At 52.3% G+C, this 20,719-nt stretch overlaps 8 protein-coding genes across 8 annotated transcripts; 6 read left to right on the forward strand and 2 right to left on the reverse strand.

Moving 5' to 3' along the window:
• Positions 1-4,159: 4,159 nt before the first annotated feature.
• On the forward strand, positions 4,160-5,684 carry CLAFUR5_08536 (uncharacterized protein; the record flags this gene model as incomplete). Its single annotated transcript, XM_047907684.1, has 2 exons — positions 4,160-4,775; positions 4,828-5,684. 2 exons carry the CDS (start codon positions 4,160-4,162, stop codon positions 5,682-5,684), a joined length of 1,473 nt encoding a protein of 490 aa, XP_047759786.1.
• A 329-nt stretch (positions 5,685-6,013) lies between these two features.
• CLAFUR5_08537 (FAD-dependent monooxygenase DEP4) lies at positions 6,014-7,759 on the forward strand (the record flags this gene model as incomplete). Its single annotated transcript, XM_047907685.1, has 1 exon — positions 6,014-7,759. The coding sequence occupies one exon, from the start codon at positions 6,014-6,016 to the stop codon at positions 7,757-7,759; it is 1,746 nt and encodes a 581-aa protein (XP_047759787.1).
• A 1,482-nt stretch (positions 7,760-9,241) lies between these two features.
• On the forward strand, positions 9,242-10,502 carry CLAFUR5_08538 (uncharacterized protein; the record flags this gene model as incomplete). The annotated part of the gene is made up of 2 exons (XM_047907686.1): positions 9,242-10,338; positions 10,397-10,502. The coding sequence occupies 2 exons, from the start codon at positions 9,242-9,244 to the stop codon at positions 10,500-10,502; spliced, it is 1,203 nt and encodes a 400-aa protein (XP_047759558.1).
• Positions 10,503-13,598: 3,096 nt separating this feature from the next.
• Positions 13,599-14,135, forward strand: CLAFUR5_08539 (uncharacterized protein; the record flags this gene model as incomplete). Its single annotated transcript, XM_047907687.1, has 2 exons — positions 13,599-13,804; positions 13,856-14,135. 2 exons carry the CDS (start codon positions 13,599-13,601, stop codon positions 14,133-14,135), a joined length of 486 nt encoding a protein of 161 aa, XP_047759559.1.
• Positions 14,136-15,742: 1,607 nt separating this feature from the next.
• CLAFUR5_08540 (uncharacterized protein) lies at positions 15,743-16,160 on the reverse strand (the record flags this gene model as incomplete). The annotated part of the gene is made up of 2 exons (XM_047907688.1): positions 15,743-15,919; positions 16,002-16,160. 2 exons carry the CDS (start codon positions 16,158-16,160, stop codon positions 15,743-15,745), a joined length of 336 nt encoding a protein of 111 aa, XP_047759195.1.
• Positions 16,161-17,318: 1,158 nt separating this feature from the next.
• Positions 17,319-17,767, forward strand: CLAFUR5_08541 (Virulence protein; the record flags this gene model as incomplete). Its single annotated transcript, XM_047907689.1, has 2 exons — positions 17,319-17,612; positions 17,672-17,767. 2 exons carry the CDS (start codon positions 17,319-17,321, stop codon positions 17,765-17,767), a joined length of 390 nt encoding a protein of 129 aa, XP_047759194.1.
• A 61-nt stretch (positions 17,768-17,828) lies between these two features.
• On the reverse strand, positions 17,829-19,628 carry CLAFUR5_08542 (Dol-P-Man:Man(7)GlcNAc(2)-PP-Dol alpha-1,6-mannosyltransferase; the record flags this gene model as incomplete). Its single annotated transcript, XM_047907690.1, has 2 exons — positions 17,829-19,483; positions 19,535-19,628. The coding sequence occupies 2 exons, from the start codon at positions 19,626-19,628 to the stop codon at positions 17,829-17,831; spliced, it is 1,749 nt and encodes a 582-aa protein (XP_047759999.1).
• A 288-nt stretch (positions 19,629-19,916) lies between these two features.
• On the forward strand, positions 19,917-20,271 carry CLAFUR5_08543 (uncharacterized protein; the record flags this gene model as incomplete). Its single annotated transcript, XM_047907691.1, has 2 exons — positions 19,917-19,956; positions 20,030-20,271. 2 exons carry the CDS (start codon positions 19,917-19,919, stop codon positions 20,269-20,271), a joined length of 282 nt encoding a protein of 93 aa, XP_047759402.1.
• Positions 20,272-20,719: the final 448 nt, after the last annotated feature.

Genomic DNA, 20,719 nt, shown 5'->3' on the forward strand with positions numbered 1-20,719 from the left:
TCTTTTCTAGGACCTTCCCTATCGTGTTTAGAAGTGCGATTAGTCTATACGACTTAGGCTAAGTATAGTCCTCCTTCTATAGCTTACGTAGCACTACTGTTATAGACTCTCTATACGGCTTCGGGTGATACCCTAGCCGTAGGCACGCGGTAAATAGGTTTGCTAGGCTCGGCGCGATCTCTTCTCTATACTCTTTTAGTAGTATATTTAGTATCCTATCTAGGCCTAGGGCTTTCCGTCCTTTTAGCTTACTTATAACTCCTATTACTATGTTAGAGCTAACCGCCTAATCTATATCTAGGGGTTCCGGGTATATACTCGGGTCGATATCCGTAAGGTCTACCTCTACTTACGTCGAAAAGAAATGGTCGGCTAATACTTTTGCCTTGCCCCGGGGCGTAGCCTAGGCAATCCCTTCGCGGTCTACAATTAGGGAGAAGTAAGGGGTTTGCTACTCTTTAGGTAGTCGTGCCTATTTAGTAAGTCTCTACTTCTGTTCCGGGTTTTCTATAACGAGCCCGATCGTCGCTCTCTAGTCCTATAGCTTATCGCGTCTTATCTATACCTTCTTCTCTTATGTCGCGCGACAGTATTGCTCCTACGTCTCTTAGGTATGCTCCTTCGTCTACTATCGCCTTGCCCTTCTAGCCTCCCTTACCTTCGTAGAGTATTTAGGGGTCTAGAAGGCCTTCTACTACGTTAAGGGCCGGAGTAACGGCGTATATTGTTCCGCTGCTTACTATATAACCGAGGTAACCTGTTCCGCTACTTGATCTAGCTAAGCTGTCGTCTCGAGTTCTCTATACTATAGTAGGTTCGCTATTAGGAAGCCTCTTATATCGTCCTAGCGTGCCTTCTTCTAGTTACGGCGTAGTTCGCTTACTAGCTCCTCTATCGCCTTTACCCCTAGCGTCGTTTAGATAGGGATATAGTCTAAGGAGGCTTCTAGCGCGTAGTTCGGTCGGCATTAGACTAGTCTCTCTTTAAGTTCTCGTAATAGAAAGTATAGGTCGATCGTACTTATACTTATACGGGCCTTCTACGTCTCTATTCCCTTTAGTGTTACTAAGGCTATTCCGTAGCGTGCGGTTATATCTAGTAGCTTTTCCCCTAGAAACGCGTACGGGGGAGTGAATTCGAGTCCCTACCGTAGGTAGTAGAGGTTGAAGTCGCCGAGGAGTACTTACTTTATATCTTGGCTTAGGGTCCGCTCTAGGTAGGCGAGGGCTCCTAGTTCCCTACTCGTCCGACCCCGCGGTAGCGGGTTATAAACGTTATAGATCTAGATAGGGCCTTGTGTCGTATCGATCTAGATTAATGTTATATCTCCTAGGTTACCCTACTACGGTAGTATAACCTTCTACGACTCAAGGTCTATAGTCTTGCTTACGTATATATATGTCCTCGGGATGACGCCTCGTTAGCCCGCGATTACGGTGTAGTATCTCCGGTCATTACAAGTAGCTAGGAGTCCTTCGTAGGGATTGACCTATAGTTCCTATACCGCGATAACGTAGTGCCGTAGCGGGTCTAGCTCTTATAGAAAGTGGCGCTAGACCTTGTCCCTACTTTTGTTTACGTTATACTATACGATAGTAATGTCGTCGTATAGTATTATTCGTTATCCGTAAGGTCTATTTCCGTACTAACCTACTATGTCTCCTAAGCCTATATCTCGCTATCCGGCTAGCCCTAGGGCCGCTAGGGCGCCCTAAAGATTCGCATTTGGCCTAGTTTATTAGCGGCCCGGTTAAGGTGTCGAGGCCTACCGGGAGGTAGATACGTTTGCGGTTAGGTTCCCTTATTCGTCTCTTCTACCCTCTTCCTTTTACTCGGTTCGAAGCCCTTATATACGGTAGGTCCCTCCTACTACCGTTAGGGGTACCTAGCTAGTATAGAAATCCTTGCTTGTCTCGCTCGTTCTTATGCTACTATTCTAGTTAGGCATTAGCTTAAATACGCTAGGTGCCTTCTGCCGTAGTATATACACCTACTCTCCTTTTTTAGGCATTCCCTTCCCTAGTATAGGCCTACGTAGTAAGGACACCTTAGGGTCTTCTCCCCGTATTTTAGGGCTATATAACCGTACTGTTAGTATTGGAAGCATTGTAGTACCCTATAGCTACTCTAATAGATCTCCGTGTCTATTCTCTCGTAGTTCTAGAATAGCCTATTATCTAGTATCTAGTTAGCTTGTTCCGCTATCTCTACCTAGATAATAAGCGATAAGTATGTCTTTTCTCGGTCTACTATCTTATATAGCTATACCGCCTTCGTTAGTCGTACTCCTAGGGAGGTGTTCTAGTTCTATACTTAGAGGTAGGGAAGGTCTTCGACCTTGAATGTCCTAGGGACCCCGTAGGCGATAACGGTATACTGTTAGTAGGAGACTCGTACCGACTTCGCGACTTTAGTAGTCTACTCCTTATAGGTCTCTAGCTTTCGTCTATTAGACTCTTATACGGTAAAGAGTCTCACTACGCCTGTTGCCTCTACCCTCGCTCTAACTACCTCCTTTTAGCCGATTCTGTCGACAATCTCCTTGCTTATTAGGGCTACGATTTCTTGTTTTTCCGCCGGATTAGTAATGTATAGGCGTACCGCCTTACTTACCTTCGGAGGGGGTTGATTCTTACCTACTACTACTATTGCCTATCTAGTTAGTCTCTAGGCTACCTTCTATATTACTTATTAGATTGTTTTTGGGATTTGGTGTAATAGCGCTTTTAGCGCTCCTAGTAGCTATACTATAGTATTCTTATATGTCCGGGCTAGGTATTCGCTATCCCCTAGTAAGTCTTCCGCCTCCGTATATAGGGTCGTCTACGCTATATTATTTGTCGTTAGCCTCTACTTTCTATATAGTGGGCCTTGGCTTATGTCCTAGGTTTTTCCTTGGTCTATTCCCCGGTTTGACTCTTAGTATAGAGTGTTCGTAAGGCTATAGCTCTCGTTAGTTACTATCCTTCGCTACTGTTCGGGGTCGCGCTTCCTAATTAGGTAGTTATCCTCCGTAACTCCGTAACTCTAGGGTCTACCTTCAGGGGAACGGAACCTTAGTTTTAGGGTTCTTTATACTACGATTACGCCGCCGCTAGCGTAGGCGGGTCGCTACTACTTAAGTAGATTACTCGCCTTAATAAGGGCTGTCGAATAAATAGTCCTCGTCCGCTATAGGTATCACCTTTACTAGCGATTATCCTAGAATGTATATAGGGAGGTATACCCTATATATATACTCAATATCTATACTAATCGAGTCGCTAACCTTAAAAGAGTTAGATAGAATATATATCTAAGAGTTATATACTATAGCGGTACGGCGCTCGTAGTTATTTAAGATTTTGAGGTTAGTTTCTAGACAAAGGTAGATCTAGTATATCTTGATAACGAAAGTAACGCGTAAAGACGCGACTTATACGCCTTTATTACGCGTCGGAAATAGACTTATATAATAAAAAATAAATACTATAAAATTTGTCGTAGTAAGAGGAGTAAAACGAGCTATATATTATTAATATAAGACATATAGCAAGTATACGCCGACAGGGTATACTTTAGACAACTTCCCGAGTTTAGTAAACCCCGCAAAAATCGTCCCGACCCTTTCGTCGGCTTGAATAGGTTTTGTCCAAGCAACAGCGCGGATCATGTCAGGGATGCCGATGTCTACGACCATGTCTACCGTGATTCTACCATCCTTCCATTTCTTTACCTGACTCAGTCATCGTAAACCATCCATCGCCATCATGTTCATCTGCTCTACGTCTGCTGAGACCTCGCTTTCGGTCGCATCAGACGCAACCCATATCTGGCATCAGGATCTTCTAATTTTCTACCTACACCCTGATCGTCTGACGGCGAGTCGTCAGCGAATACTCGAAAGCAACGGCTATCACCCTCGTCTTCCTCGCGGCTTGACCGACACGAGAATACGAACCAAGGACCATGTGAAAGACTTTTTCTACTCCTACAGCCGCGACTGACAGACATCGTTCCGAGGCCCAACTATGAGCGACGAGAACTATTCCTGCACTCTCCTCCAGGCCTGGCCAGTCTCGTCTAAGTCCGGAAAGCTCCGTGGAGGACTGCCGGCAGGTGTGTGGCTATCCTCTGCCGTGACCTGCTTTGGACGACCCCGGAACAGATTGACGCTGCTATGGCTGAATTCATTCAGCAAGACCTGGTAAACGATCGCAATACTCGCTGGCGTATAAGGTCACAGGCCGCCAAGAATTCACGGAACAGAAGAAAACCTGCACAGAACAAGGGGCAGGAAAGGTCCACACAAATTGCGAACCAGGGGACGAAAAAAGTGCCATCGCCGGTCGACTCGGCCTGTTCCATAGAGCAAAGTATGGAAGCTGCGACAGACGAAGCAGATGGTGATGCCCGCCCTGGTCGGACAGCTGTGCTGGCACGGCTGAAATCCGAGCCTAACAATATCCACATGCGTCGCTCACACTTACGGGACGCGCTGGTCAATACCTATTACAGCACTACTGTGGTTCATATGAATCGACATTTCCTAGACGCTTTTCATGACGGAGCGCCCAAAGGCCCCGTCTTTGACGCTGCGAGGGACGCACTGAGTCTAATACACCTAGGCACACAATCGCAAGACCAGCAGCTAGTCGTAGCAGGACAAAAGTTGCACTGTATAGCTCTGAACTTGCTGCGAACAGAGCTCGGCAAGGCTGGTGCAACTCATGACGATCGGGTTCTCGGGGCTGTCCACACTATTGCGCAATGCGAAATGTACAGTGCCATCTCTGGTGAAGCACACCAAACGGTTGCTCCGAAGGTGGTCAGCTAACATACTTGTAGGTAAAGGCAAAGGCTGGCAGCTTCACATGGCGGGTCTGTATTACATCTTTCAGCATCGAGGGCCGCACGGTTTCAAGACACCCTTCGCGAGAGCTATACTGCACAACATTCGGCAAGCTGCCATTACCTATCAACTGGTCGAGCGCAGATCAACCTTCCTGTCTTCACCGCAGTGGCTATCAGCCATCGATTACGGCGATTCTGCAGCTGTAGAGCTCACACGCATCGCGTTACGTCTATCGGCAGTCTTAGAGGAAGCCAACCAAGTGATTCGAGAGGGGCATAGCAATCTTGTCTTGTCAAGACACCTGCTCACGAAGATGTCCGATCTTGAACACAACCTGGTCGAGTGGTTATCTGAGAAAGTGCAGAACCTCCGAGGCTGGGTCCCACCCCAACTGGTCAGCATAAAGGAATTCCGCCATCTCGAGAAGAATATCAGCGATCCCAAGGTGTTTCCAGAAGTATTCACCTTCACTGGTCTGCCGACCGCAACGAGCCACGTCTACGTTTTCGTATGTTTCCTCTCGCTATGGCAATGCCTTCTGGATGTCAGCGTAGCCTTTCCGCATCTCAACATCGATCCCACCGCGGTGGCTCGCGAGGCTGAACAGTGCGCTGATGACCTGTGCAGGACGCTGCCGTACATATCTATGCCGGAACACGGCTTCGCGGGAGTTATTGCAAGCACGGCGCCGTTGCATTTTGCTTCGGTGTGGTTTGAGCGGAAGAAGATGTTGCCACGGCTGCAATGGTGCAACAATGTGAGAGACTATATGGAGCAAACTGGGCCGACAGAACTGAATTTGCGACGCCCTATTTTGACGTGGTGGATGCTTCCTGGCGCTTTCGACTGACCGGGCTTGACTATGCATTGAACAAATCTGCAACGCTTCGTTCCCAATCCGAAAGCGAAGGGCGCGTAGAAGGGCGCGCACAAGCAGGGCGCGTAGTACAGAGAATCTGTCATGGAACACGCCTGCCGAAAGTGCTTGCCATTGTTTCCCCGCTTGATCCTCTCACAGCACAGTCTCATCTTGTCAGCACGTTATCTCCGGCGCTCTCTATAGACTTTTAGACCTGGCATCGGGATGCGTGGGGCTCGCGGTAGCAGCAGATATATACAGCTGTGTCTAACCCAAGGAGACGCTCACAGTCGACCATAAACGTGGATCATCAGGTGACAATGGACGATCACTGCCTCGATCTTGTGGTGGTTGGAGCCGGCTGGAACGGGTTATGCATGGCCAGAACATATCATGAAGCATTCCCGGATGCTGAGATCAAGGTGCTTGATTGCGCAGACTCAGTCGGCGGATGTTGGGCCAATGAGCATGTCTACGATGGCCTTCGTACAAACAACCTGCTCGGCTCTTACGAGTTCTCTGACTTTCCCATGACAACAGAGCTGACGGGTGCCAGACCCGAGGAGCACATATCTGGACATGGTGTGCACCGGTATTTCAGCGCTGCCGTTAGGTACTTCGACCTCGAGCAGTTTCTTAATCTTGGTTGCAAGGTGGAGTCCGCACGACTTCATGATGATGGACGCTGGTGTCTAAAGGTTGTCCGAGGCCCTAGTACAGTGGCTAGCACTATCTTCACGAAGAAGCTAGTCATGGCGACAGGCTTAACATCTGAGCCTTCAATGCCTAGCTTCGTTGGACAAGACTTGTTCACTGGCGCCATCCTCCACTCGAAAGAACTAAAAAGACTGGATGATCGGCTTGCTAGGTCGAAGAAGGTCGTAGTGGTTGGAGCTAACAAGTCTGCCTTCGATGTGTGCTACGGTGTCGCGCAGCGAAGCGGAGAGGCACACATGCTCATAAGACCTTCTAGAGGAGGACCTAGCTGGGTCTGGCCGAGGAGAATTAGGTTTGCTGGCTTCCGTACGTCTCTGTCGAAGCTTTCCCTCACACGCGTCTGGTCCATCTTCGACCCATGGCCGTTTGGAGAAATGAGTAGCGTACGGCGCACGTTGAGGCGCATCCTCCACAGCTCGACACTGGGGAGGTGTCTCACTACTGCTTTCTGGATCGTGCTGGGCAATTGCGCTCGACGACATAATAGGTACTCGAGCCACAAGGGAACCGCCCTACTGGAGCCATGGAGCTCGACATATTGGATGGGCAACTCGCTGAGCATCAATAATTACCCAAACGACTGGTTCGACCATGCACGAGCAGGGAACGTAGTCGTGCATCACGCCGAGGTCACTTCAGTATGCGAGCGAGATGTTATGACGACAGAAGGAACGTTACAAGATGTGGACGCTATCGTGTGCTGTACTGGCTGGAAGCACTTACCATCCATACGCTTCGAGCCAAGCATTTCCGAAATCTCTGGTAGCATCGCAGCCCATGAGATAGACTTCATCATGGCCGCACGTGGTCAGATCTTGCAAGATACCCCTGCTCTAAGATATCGAGCAAGGGATCTTCCTTTGCTCAACTCAGACAAAAGTGCACAAATCGACGATGTCGACGCCACATACAGGCTATACCGCGGTCTGGTGCCACGCCAGCCCAGCTCTATGCTTGCGAGGAACCTAGCATTCATCGGCTTGGACTTCAGTCTGCATACAGTCCTGCTGGCACAAGCTCAAGCACTTTGGATTACAGCATTCTTCTCTGACAGGATCGACCACCTTCAAGACGATAACGTCGACTATGATCGGGTGGCTCGCGAGGCGATCTTGCTTTCAGAGTATGAGAAGCTCCGCAGGCCGAGCTCAGCAGGCGGTTCTGGCGAAAAGTTTCCCGACCTTGTGTTCGACAGTCTGCCGTATGTTGGTCTGTTACTCAATGACCTAGGCCTAAAGCCCCAGAGAAAGCAAACTTGGTTCCAGGAATTGTTCTCTGCATACTCCCTCCAAGACTACCGCGGTCTAGTTGAAGAGTGGAAGTTGCGCCTCCAAAGGAAGGGGTCATGATACTTAAGGGCTAGACAATGGACTAGGCTGTTAGGCAGGCAGTCTAGTCTACAAGGGGAGCTTTGTGAAAGATGCTCCGAGCCGCGCTTGGCTGCCACATGGTCGTGGCGTTGGTTGAATCTCTTGGCACATGTCAAGCCCTCAGAACTCCGCAGCTTGTCACCTTGGGCAATCACTATCACTGACCGTGCGATCGCATTCTTGCACAATGACGGGACCGTGTCTCGCTGAGATAGACCTCGATGTGTGTACACGGAGCCGAGCTCCGCGCACCGAAAGCAAACAGCGGGCGTACCATCACTTTGTGCCGTCCGGAACCAAGGTATCACGGCAACCCGAGACGTAAGTTGCAGCTACAGTGTTCCTGAATCATGCGCGGCTTGTAGTAGCTATTTTGCAGACATGCTGCTCCTCAACGAACTGACTATATAGACGCATCATCTTGCACGTTATCTCAGTACTGCGTGACGGGCCCTCAGGCAGTGGTGTGAAGTGATAATGTAGCTTCTGAGGCAGGATGGTCTCACACAGCGCCTTGGCCAAGGGTAACGTCCATGGGAAGAGGTTCGGAGGTGCAGACTGGTTGGCAGTATTGTCCAGATCCTACGAACCATAGCGTCGAACAGTGACGCAGGGCAGCGACACGGCACGCCGGAAGACTAATTCCGCCGCCTAGCCACACGACGGACTCTACGGGCTGCATCCCCAAGGTCAAACACAACGCGGTCCGCCAACTTGTTGAAGTCGCAATAAGCACGACGTTATGAAGAAGCCTATAACCATGACTCTGACACCAGCCCTAGCGTGCAGCAGTGCAGATGCTTGAAGAGATGTTGCAGAGATCTCAAGACGATTCTCGCGAGCTTTGCCTGTTTGAGAAAGACATCGCTCCCTTCGTACCATCATACGAGCCTTGCGGAGTGTTGCTATGCTGCTGCTTATGACTATTGGATGTATTCTTCCGACAATGCGGAGAGTCCGATGATCAGGCGTCCACGACCATGAATCCTCCAGATGCGGCCCGTGCTTTGGTTGACGCCAAGGTGCGATCATTGCCCGTCTGGTGAAGGACCGATCCGGAGCGAGGATCGCCATCACGCGAAGCTAAACGGAGCCTCTTCTATCGTGCAGTTTGAGGCTGATTGAATGTGGCAATGCTGTTGTGGAGGGGCGGCTGATGAGTGCATGTGAGACGGTCTGTTATCAGTGTCCGTGGTATTGGGATTTCTGTATTCAATGGCTTTGCGATGTAGGTCTCATGTGCAGTGAGACTGTCTCGGACAAGCCGGTTGGATGATTGTGCTGGAACCGCTCGACCGTGCAGCGAACTGTAGTGTGCAAGAGCTTCCTCTGCCGCTGTGATGTACTTCAACAAGCCAGCTCAGGCGCGTTGCCACCTTCACACGTGTGATCAAGCCGACTCCTCATGCCTTTCCCGGGCCGTGGCGCCATCGTTTGCCACGGTACGGCGAATTGTGTTGCATGTTCAGTGTGGTTCACCAAGATTACTCTGATTCATGTGCGCTGTCACAAATCCTTATTGCCTGCCTGAGCCCTTGGGATGTGCTTGTCTCTCCGTGCTGCATCCTCGCCATCACTGCCCACTTGTGCTCTCTGTACGACATGTCATCCTACTATCAACCATCATGTCCCAACATTACGGTACCGTCAGAATCTGCTTTCGAGCCTCAACGTCCACGTTATGATCCTGTCACGGAGGTCAGCCCTCGAATACCCAGAGAGCAGTCATCTGAGAAGAGGACGACCCATCGTGTGACGAGACAACCATCGCAAGGGTCACCGCCAACTAGATCGCTTCCAGGGCTAAGTGAGCTGTTCGCCTCGAGGCTACTGGTAGCTCCAAATCCCAAGCAAGACCGAACGGCATCAGCCAGCTTGTCCGCAATCTTGAACAACCCCTCTGGCTATAAAGAGGTATCGAAACCATCGACCAGGCCGTACGTGCCTAACGTCGGACGGCAGAGTCCCTCGAGACATGCAGCGACTCCAATACTGAGCTCATCGGTTCCAACGACGCCAGACTCGTGGACTTCAGAGTTGCCGCCCTTGCTGCAGGATACCCAAGTGCATGGCTTTACACGCAGTCTGCAACAAGCGAACCCGGGCTCTCCTCCCTTCCACAGTGAAAGCTTCGGCGCTAGCGTGGTCGGTGGCCAGCGCGCATTCTTCACGTCGGAGCAAAGCGCATCAAGATATGGCCACAGTCTACCGCCAACGCATCACAACGAGGAAATCCCGGTGCATCGAGTCGACTCGCGCGCGGGCTGGACAGAGTCGGATCTGCGTCCAGCTGTCCCGGAGCTGCTACCAGCGACATACATGTACCGCACCGACTGTGGCATGATATCGGGTCCTCAGCCCTACGCAGATTGTGCCGTAGGCTTCTCAGTCCCTGGCCGCGAGGATTTGGTCTACCCGATGTGGGATCTGACCAAACGGAAGCTGCCGAGGAAGCGCATGTCGACAGCCTGTACTGACTGTCGGAAGAAGAAGATTCGCTGCGAGCCGGGAGCTGGTGGATGTCTGCAGTGTCGAAAAGCGCAGAAACCCTGTGTGATGTGAGTTGTTGGGTCGCCGTTTCTCTGGCTGTTGCCCAGGCTGACAATGTTGATGCAGAGAACCTGTTAAACGTCGACGAAGGAGGAAGGCGTTGTCGTCGGATGCGGATGCGGAGGAATCCGATAATGGATCAGAAGAGTTGGAGAAGGCACGCGGAAGTTGATAGCGTTTCGAGGTCATCGAGACTGAAACAAACCTGCTTTGAAGCTCCAGCGCTGAGTTGAGTCGACGAAGGTGGCGCTAGACTTTGGCGGTAGCATTAGTAGTTGGGTTTATGGGCCTGTGCCATCGAGATTTTGAGTTGCGTTGACAATACTCTGTGACTTGCCTCGGTAGTCACGTTTCTCGTATGCCGTCTGTGTGGGCTTTGAGTGCCATGGTATGCTCCTGACCGTATAAGCACTATTGCATGCTTGCATGCCGATGCAGACGAAGGCCACATCGATCGAGTTGTATTCTTGAAGTCTACGACCGTCTCCATAGCAGCGAGCAAGTACACATCGAACTGCTGGCTACAGACCTTGCAAACGCTTGCTGTATCTTCTTCGCTGTATCAGAGAGGCTTAACATGATGCCACGTACCATCCGAGACCTCGAAAACTCGATCTGTTGTCTCAGCTTAGATGCATTGCGGCAAATCCTGCCACAGATGGTGACATTATGCTCATCTTGTTACGTTTGGCCTTGGTTCTGGTTCCGATGCCAGTCGTTGCCATCGCCACTTGTTGTTGTGACGCCCAGCCTTAGACTCCAGGCCGACATGGAAGGTTGACCAGGTGTTGGGGGATGTTTGTTGCGGTCAGGACATACTCCGTCTGCTTCATCGATGTCTGTGAACCTTGGCTCGAAGGCCGACTGACAGTACGAGGGAGGCGTCCTTTCCAATGCCTCATTGCAGTACTCGCGGCGAATGCAATAATGACCACACTTGTGCTGTATTGTTCTTAGCTGGAGCGAATCTTGGAGGTTTGTGATGACGAGCTTGGCCTGCTGACGGTACGTACCCATGTCGTGAGATTGCTGTAACACATACTGTTCCTCAATCAGCAGGGTGATATCGTGTTCCGAGTCGTCGGCGGGTGGCCAACGGGCCTGAAGTGTCCGGGTCTGAAGCAATATATAGCCAGGCTCGCTTCGCGCCTCTATGTCGTCCATCCACCTATAGTAAGCATGTCCATAATGGGGGATTGTCGCACTCACCCTGGAAGATTTGCGGCATCTGGCGGCGTAGCCGCGTTGGCAAGCCGCTATGTCTTGGAAGATCAAATATGAGCTGCTAGGCATAGCCTCCACGCTGCGTAAACTCGCACACGGAAGACTGATCATAGCTGCTCTCCCTATCTGTCATCCCACGAGACAAAGATCGAAGCGGTGCAGCGAGGCGGGGGGGGGGGGCTCTAGAGCCGTGAGGAAGACGAAGAGGCGCAGTTGTCTGCTTGGGCAGGACGACGTAGGATCCACAGGCTCACTGTCAAGGCTTTCGCGGCTCGAATGCCTTCTGGAGCGCGACTACTGCCGGTACTGCTCTCCTGACCGTCTTCGATGGCGGCACCCACGAGGTACTGGACAGTGCGTGTCCGAGAAATGCGAAGCTTGACAAAGGCCCGAGGTGTGACAGGAGCGAAACTCTCTCTCGCTACGCCGCACGCCTGCAGCGTCGCACTTGCATGGGTGCTGGGGCTGGGGAGGATTGGATTTGGACGAGGAGGAAGATGGCTCTACAAAGAAGCAAGTACCAGCAGATGGGGAACAGCGTGAGGTTGTTTGCAGCATCGGCAAGCATAGCGGTCAGTAGAGTAGAGTCTAACAACTGGAATCGAAGCTGAAGCAAACCCGACTGCAACGAAGCAAGCATTGTGCTACTGGCGCATTTATGCAACGTTAGCGCTTTTGTGGATCGGTCGGCATAGGTTCTACTCGGCAGGCTTAATGGCTCGACGTACTGCTGGCTGCTGTGTGGCCGGAGGTGAAGTTGGAGCTGGACTGCCCATCTCGCCTGCGTGGACGTCGAGCGGCGTGGCAGTGATGCAGATTCCGAGTCGGGGCTAGTAGTAAGGTGACTGATGACACACATGCACGGGCGGTGTCAGGAGTCAGGAGATTCTCCGCACGGGAGTGTGCAGATGCAGGTGGTGCTCGTTCACTGGCCCTGGCCGGCGGCGAGGCGGTCGAGCTCGTCGATAAAGCCAGAATGCTGCTCGAGTCGTTCACCACTGCCTGCTGCATGCAAATCATTTTGGCCATGTCTAGGCGTCGTCGGCGGCCTTCTCCGCCGACCACGACTCGGATGGTCTTGGCGGGGATTGCCTCACCGCCCTCGCACCCCTTGCACCCCTTGCACTTGCAACCAGCGAGGCTCGCAAGGCAGCTGCTCTCTGCTCTGCTCTGCTCGGCTCTGCTCGGCTCTGCTCGGCTCGGCTCGGCTCGGCTCTGCCTTGGCTGCAGCTGCAGCCACAGCTCTCCTCATCGCTCATCGCTCGTCGCTCGTCGTCCATCGCCCATCGCCCAGCGGCCCTGTCAGTCCGGCAATGGGCATTTGCATTGCAGCCGGGGCGCCTGCGGACGTGACGGGACGTCCGCTCTGGGACACGACGCTGCGACTATCCCTTTCGGCCCGCTGCGAGGTGCCCCAGACGCCGCGGACGCTGTTTGGTAGCCACAGACACAAGCACTTGTTACACCACGTCTTCCTTCCCCATTGGGGCAGCCCATCCTTCCGATTACCGCATCAAGGCCCTGCCAAGTTGTCATGAATCAACCACTGCAGTCTGCGACGTGTTCCTGAACACGACCCTCCACGGACAGCCGGCAGACAATGCCATAGATATATGCCACCACTCAGCGACGACTGACCGATCATTAACCCGCCAAGCCACGGCCATAATCGACGCTACAATACCTTGTCGCTTGTTGACTGTAGGGATCCTAGACTCTAAATGCCGTGCAGACCTCCGTCGAGCTTAAAACCATAGTGGTTATTAAACTTGGCATCCACCAACTCTCCGTTGCTCCAGCGCGTCAGATTGCAATGCCTCCAACAGCCCAGTATCTGGCCCAGAGCGAGTCCAAGGCGAGGTTCTTCGACCGCCTGGGCCTGGACGAGGGCAAAAAGATGCATCGCCATCTGTACGGACTTATGAAGGTGCGTCCAATGCCGACGATAGCTGCCTTGTAGCTGCTGCTGCTGCTGCTGCTGCTGCTGCTGCTGTTGCGAGTACTCACCTCCCTCCAGGCGGAAGCCGTTGATGGCTGGACCAGAATGACAGCTAACAGAGACGCATTGATACCGCGACTCAAAGACGATCCGTCTATCGATCCTCCCTATACTTTCGGGCAGATTGACGAAGCGGCTATGCATTCCGAGGTGCTGCGCATCTATACCAACGCGCGCAAAGACACCAGAATCATGTATGATCTGGGTCTGGACCGAGACGGCGATCACGAAGAGAATTGGATCATTCGCTGGTAAGTCATGTATCACCCGGATTAGATCGCCGCCTTTGACCATGTTATCAGGCTACTTTGGCATGTGTTCCGGTATCGTGATGATAGAAACAGCAGTCTCGGACGCAGGACTGGCTCATCTACCCGGCCATCCACAGACAGCGAAGAACCCGATAATGGGAGCGACGATGTCAGCATTCCGACTGATCACAGCTCAGCCGTTGCTGCTGCAACCATTGCATCTCATCAAGTGTCCGACGCGCAGCAACATGCGGGTTTCGAAGAAGGCAAGACTTCAAGCGCAAGCCAAGCTCGCTATTGGGATCCGGTGCGAGATCGATTCCGAAGTTGATCTCAGTGCGGCGCATAGCTGATTCGTTGCCACACCGCGATGGCGAGCAAGCAGCAAAGCACTGCAGTGATCTCACGCAGACTACGCATGATCGCGATAGGCTTCCCTCTCTCCAAGCCATGCCCGCCCGTGGCTCGCATCACCAAGCATCAAGGCGTCCGCTCGACCAATACCTTGGGGCAGGCCTTCGCCTAGACTTGCAGTACTTGAGCAACACCAAGCATTGTGTGGCATGTCCGATCTCCGTGGCTTGAGTCATCCACAATGCGAGTCAGCTTTGTTAGAGATGCGCTTGTACGAAAGCTCGTTACATATGGAAAGATGGCGCTGCATGCTCGATTTGCCCCTGCGCGCAAGGCCACCAGGCTGTTGGCTATTGGTTCGGTTCGGTTCAATGTCACGACGGCGGTCATTATTTAGCATGGAGTTGGTCGGAGTTCTGATGAGCGTTGGTCGGCGTCAGCTCTTTCGGTAATTTTTGCATCAAAAAATCATAGCTCTCGGCCTTTTTGTTTTGCAGGAAGAGGCGTACTCGTTCCTCTTCTTACCACTTGTTCTTCCGCTTGGCTCATCAATACTCTGTAGCGTCTTTGTGGACGGCAGCCAGATCCTTCCGTCCATTAGATACAGGAGCAACGATGCCAGGAGGTCATCGTCAGCATTGCACGTACATGCTGGACACTGCGTATCCCCACACTGTGCCACGGAGTAGAAAGTGAGTAAATTATAGACGGATAAGAGGTTGAGAAAAGAAAGATGTCCCCGAATATGCAATGCTACTGCTCTATACGTCACACAGCCTAGCACCACAATTGGCAGAGGAGTGTGAGATGCTACATTGGCCACCCCACGCATGGTGGTCAAATGAGCAGTTCCGGCCACTGCGCACGCGGACCAGACGGATCATGACAGGAGAAGGCTGAATGATGGAGAACTGCCGAGTATGCACGGCTGGGTCCAACGACAGCGTTCTACGCCTACCCGGGCTTTGGAAAATTCCGGCCAAGGCTCAATCTCACGGCCATGGTATACGTTGTGTATACAGTGTGGCTAAGGCTGAAGAGTAAACATACGAGCTCTATGATTCTGCTGGTTCTTTGCTGGCCGTTCAAGAGCAGCAAGTAGGTAGGTGGCTCGTATTACAGCCCAGTCCGGCGACCGGCTGATCAGAGAGGGATTAGATAGAGCCTTCAGTAAGGACCTCGGCGCCCTGGAGGATGGAAGTGGGAGCCTGTTGGACCTAAGCGCCTTCAACAGGCCATAAAGGCACGGAGCGCAGGTCAAAGCCAGATCGAGTGCTGAGAGTAAGGCTGTGTAGCAAGTTCGGAGAAAGAGCACACTAGGACACACGCACGAGACTGCCAAGCACAACAGTAGACAGAACCGCAAAATCAGTGACCTCCGTACTCCAAGCACTACGCAAAGAACACAATCACGATTACCATTGACCAATTACATACATTGCCTCTCTAAAGACAGTAGCATTCCCCCCCAAAAACGCATCAACACGCACCTCCATTCCGATCTCAAATGAGTGTTTCCAACAAAAGAAACCACCCAATCCTCCTCTCCTCCCCTCCCCTCCTCCCCTCCCCTCCCTCACTCACTCAAGAAGTACTATAATAAACCTCAACCCTCGGCTTACTCCCCGCCTGCCCCTTCCCAACAATCTTCACCTTCCCCGCCGGATCCGGGTCATAGACATAATACTCATCGCCCGCCTTAACCGGAGAATCAAACCCCCAACGATCAACAACTCCGGCGCCTCCTGCCCAGATTTCGAACTGCGGGAGCGGACTCATCAGCATCGGAACATCGGAACTGCAACACCAGTGATGTTTAAGAGGGTTAGGGGGGTTGACTTACGGTTTCATCTTCCTTCTCAGCTAAGTCGAAGATAGTATCGGTAGTTTGGCCGGAGGAGGTGTGGCCGAGGTTGGCAATGTCGCCGGAGGGGAAGCGGGCTTCGACGATGAAGGTGTAGCCAGCCTGGCATTCGACGTGGATTTGGGAGACGTGGGACATTGTTGTTGTTGGTTGGTGGTTGCTTGTGTGTGTTGGTAGTTGTTCCTGGTGATTTGATCTAATGTTTGATGATCGATGGAACTGTCAGATCAGTGGGAAATGCTGTGGAATTTTATGTCTGCCAGTCCGCTTTGTCCTTCAGCTTCGCTACGTGCTTGTGGTGAAGGGTATGGTGGCTGAGGCATTTTTGAGCGATATATCGCGACTGGGAAGGGAATGTATAGACTGCAAGCATGCCTTCACGACGTAGCACGTCTGTCATAGCAGGATATGGGAGCTGTACACGATTCACCTGAGCGACTCTCGGAGGTGGGTCTCAGTCCGGGGTATGTCTTTGTCCTTGTTCTTTGTCTACAGCTCTGGCAACACATGGGAGTCCGCGTATTTATATAACAGGAAGTATGTTGATCCCGCAGAGCTGAGCAAGTATCTGACATCGTTAGCTTGTGACAGCGCGTGCCGGGAAACTTATGTCGAGCTTGATGAGTCGGGGCTGACCTGTTGATGAGCAAGATATACATGTCAGCGATGTGCGGTCCAGCGTAGCAATGCGGCGAAACAACGCTTCGTCGTCGTTGTTGTTATCACTATCATGGGAAGTGCCTTGATCAACGTCGGCGACTGAGCCTCACGCATCGTCCTTATCGTATGTGCATGAATATCCCATGTATAGATGTTGTGCCGGATGGGGCAACTCCGAAGCCTCAGCAGCGTGCATGAGGGTGCTTTCAGCTCGTTCGCAGCTATCTACGACGGCGACCGCCCCTTATTCGACCTTCGTTCTGCGGGCTGCTTGGACTGGCGACATTAGAATGCTGTCTGTTGCCGGGGCTCACGGTTAGAGGTCTCGATGCGCTGGCCTCGCGAAGAGCTGCAAGACGAGCAACTTGCAATTTCCCACGGGGACATTAAATTGCAGCGAACTCAGTCGCCGCTCGTGGGAATGTCCGGCCTGTTTGCAAAACGATGTTCGCGCATAATGATCGTGATTGCGCCCTGAATGTGGCCCAAAGTCTCCCAGCAAATGCCTCAGGCCCTGCGTCGAAGACCCCACCCGTGCCTGACGTAGCTCTGTACCGATCGCGGCCAAGACCTCTTAATGTGTTGAACATTCAGCTATAGTTATTGACAGTCCACTGAAACCGTCCAGAATTCACAATGGCCACCTTCTCCGTCAAGTCCATCGACCACGTTGTCCTCACAGTCAAAGATATCCCCGCAACAATCGACTTCTACACAACTCGTCTGGGCATGAAGCACGAGAAGTTCACCTCCAAGGACTCCGGGAGACATGCTCCCCTGTTCGGCAAGCAAAAGCTCAATCTGCATCAATCCGGGAAGGAGTTCGAGCCGAAAGCAAGTCATGTGCAGCCGGGTTCGGAGGATCTGTGTTTCATTACCGATCATCCCATCGAGGAAGTTTTGAAGTCATGGAAGTCGAGCGGGATTGAGGTGTGTCGCGATACTTATAGTCGTAGTTCTTTATCTTCGCTTATCGTATACTGCTGTAGATCCTGGAAGGTGGCCAGATCGTAGACCGGACTGGTGCCGCTGGCAAGCTTCGTAGCGTATACTGTCGTGACCCTGATGGCAACCTCATAGAGTAGGCCCGCCAAGCTCCTTTGTCCTGTCATACGGCTGACATTGCGCTAGAGTATCGAACTATGTCTAGGGTGGCATAATGCCTCCCTTCTGTCTGGCCTCCGCAGGTGGCAGTTCCCGTTCCAAGATCCAGATCTTTGGCTTCATCTTGATGGCTGGCCAGTATCCTTTCGTGAACCGCTGACGTGCGATCAACGCAAAGTCATAGTAGACCTTCTGCAGCGACCTACCAGTATTGCCAAGAATGGTAGGTACTGGTAAGATATCATCATCATCTGCTGGCTTTAGCGATATACCAGCAAAGCCTTCCACAACGCTCAATGGACGCCATGCTCCAATGATTCGTGCAGGGTTCTCTGAAAGCGCATAGTCAAACTGCTGCCAAAACATAGGATCTAGAAGTGTTTGTTCATCCTCGGTCTTGTCGTAATGCCAGTACGGCTGTACTTCTTGGAAGCGTGTGACGCCAGTTTGGCATGCGAGGTTGTCCATGTAGACTCGTACAGGAGCTCTGACATCCTTGGCCTGCCAAACGATATCGTGGAGGCGTTGAAGCGCTTCACCGCCTGGGTAGTTCAGGCTGGAGATGTACAGCAGACCAAGACTGACTGCGAAAGAGGCCAGAGTAGAGAGGACGAGAGTAATGCTGTACAACCGGTACATTGCCGTCTTCCCTCGTCTCGTCCAGATCCAGCCAGCGCCACCAGCAGCGACCGCCGTGAAAGCAGGTATCGTATAGAGAATGAATCGCCATTCCTTGTGTGGTAGGAGGCTGTAAATGGCAATGAAGGCGATCTGTGGGATCAATATATCACGGCTCGTTGGTCCAGCATTAAGTGCAGAAGGTATGCAAAACAGGTAGGTCGCTGGGTTGAGCAGCAGTCGTGGCAGTGCGTTAAGGAAGTAGAAGTGGAACGGGCTTGTGCCCCATTCTGACGACTTGCCGAGGATAGTGTTGTAGTAGAAACCGACCCACTCTGGCCATAGTGGAAACTGTTGCCAGAAGAATGAGTCCACCAAAACTGTAGTGGCCAAGCCAATGATCGCCCCAGCCAGACCGGCAGGTATGATCTCTTTGGTAAGGGAAATACGTTGCTGGAACAACAAGTATCCCGTCTCAGCAGCCAGCAGAATGGCGATCTCGGAGCGAAAGATAATGCCAGCGACAGTCAGCAGATACAGTGCCAGCCGCCTTCGTTTCGCGCTGCGTTGCGTCTTCCATGTCACTGCCTTGACCATGATGAGATTCCTCATAGCAAGAGTCGTGAGGCCAAACGCAAACATATTTGGCAAAGTTCGAGAGGCATAGTAGAGCACGTGGAACTGGCTGGCCTGTAGCAAGACATACCACCTCCCAGCCGTCCGCCCATAAGCAGTCTCAACGGCGGACTTGAGATGCCACAGAGCAGCAGCATTTCCCAGACCTAGCAGTGCGCGGACCAGAAGCTGAAGTTGCTGAGGCGAGGAGAAGAAGCTCGCGAACGGTCCTGATATTCCAGCTAGTGCCAGGGCACCTACAAACGTTCGTGGTACTGAGCCCGGGAAGGAGACATGGTCGTAGGAAGTGTTTAGGATTTCTGTCGTGTTGGTCAAGGGGACGCCGGTGGACAAGATGTCGTGGGTGGCTTGGATGTTGAACGATTCTTCGACCTTTGTGTATGGAGAGATGAACAGATGGAGCAGGATCAGAGTTGGCAAGAGGAGATCGAGGGCCACATGGCCTGTCGTCACATGTCAGCTGTAGGTGTGATAGATGGAGTCGCTCATCGCACCTATTGACCGCGACATTCTCGGTCGTTGAGTCTCGCGATCAGGGAGCGCACCGATTTGTAGCGCTCGCCAGGTTTGTTGTGGTGCTATCGACATGTGATGGTTCTAGTGTTAGTGAACTTACATACGTGAAGACGCGTTTCCCATCGGCTTGAATCGCGCCGACGTTGGCTTGCACCTCATCCTTCGACGACCAACAACGTGGCTTCTCGATATTGAGCTCCAAGAACACATAGCATGAGCGCATACCCGAAACGACACATATGATCAGATACGACCTCGGCTCCCACCACACACGAATCAAACCACGAAAGTCGTAACACCGCCAACTACCAACACCATCCAACCCTGACACTCACCACAACCACAACCACCTCCCCCAAAATGGCAACCCTCCTCTTCTCCTTCGGCGGTATCTTCCAAGGTGCGTTCAATCCCCTCCCCCCTCCCCCCTCCCCTCTCCCCCTCTCCACCCACCCCACTAACCCCTCCCCAAGTCGCCGTCCTCCTGACCAACGCCATCGCCATCCTCTCCGAAGACCGCTTCCTCGCGCGCATCGGCTGGGGCAGCTCCTCGGCCTCCATCGAGCCCTCCTTCGGCGGAGGCATGCAGCCGGGCGCTGACACATCGACGAAAGCGAAGCTGGTGCAGTTGATCAGTGCTACGAGGACGTTGATGAGGATTCCGCTGATTTTCTTGAATGTGTTGATTATTGTTTGGGCCGTTGCGTTTGGGTGAGGATTGAGGGGGTTTTAGGAGGGAAAAAAAAGAGGAGATGAAACTCAAGAGGATACCAGCCAGCATGGGGCAAAAGCGAAAGAGCAGCGACTGGTGCGACAGCAGAGAAGACATCGCAAGTCGTGTGCGGGCAGTATGACAAACGGGAGCTATAGCTCATACTATTGAGGCGGTACCCTGCTGGGCGCAGAAGCAGAAGCAGCACGGCGACAAGACATGATCGTGCGTGACAAAAAGAAGTAAGGCACAGGTCCAAGCAAAGTCACAATCACACCAAATGATATACCACGGCCGCGCTACGCTGGCTCGTATCTCAATACCAAAGACATGCTCTCAACGCACGTCTGCTCGAAGCTGTCACATCACGCCATCATGCAGCCCTGCTGTCCATCTCCATCTCCGCTACTCCTCGCGCGCCCAAGAAATGCTCTGCTCTGCCCTGCTCTGC

Source organism: Fulvia fulva, chromosome 3 (genome assembly GCF_020509005.1).
Source record: "Fulvia fulva chromosome 3, complete sequence".
Taxonomy (NCBI): domain Eukaryota; kingdom Fungi; phylum Ascomycota; class Dothideomycetes; order Mycosphaerellales; family Mycosphaerellaceae; genus Fulvia; species Fulvia fulva.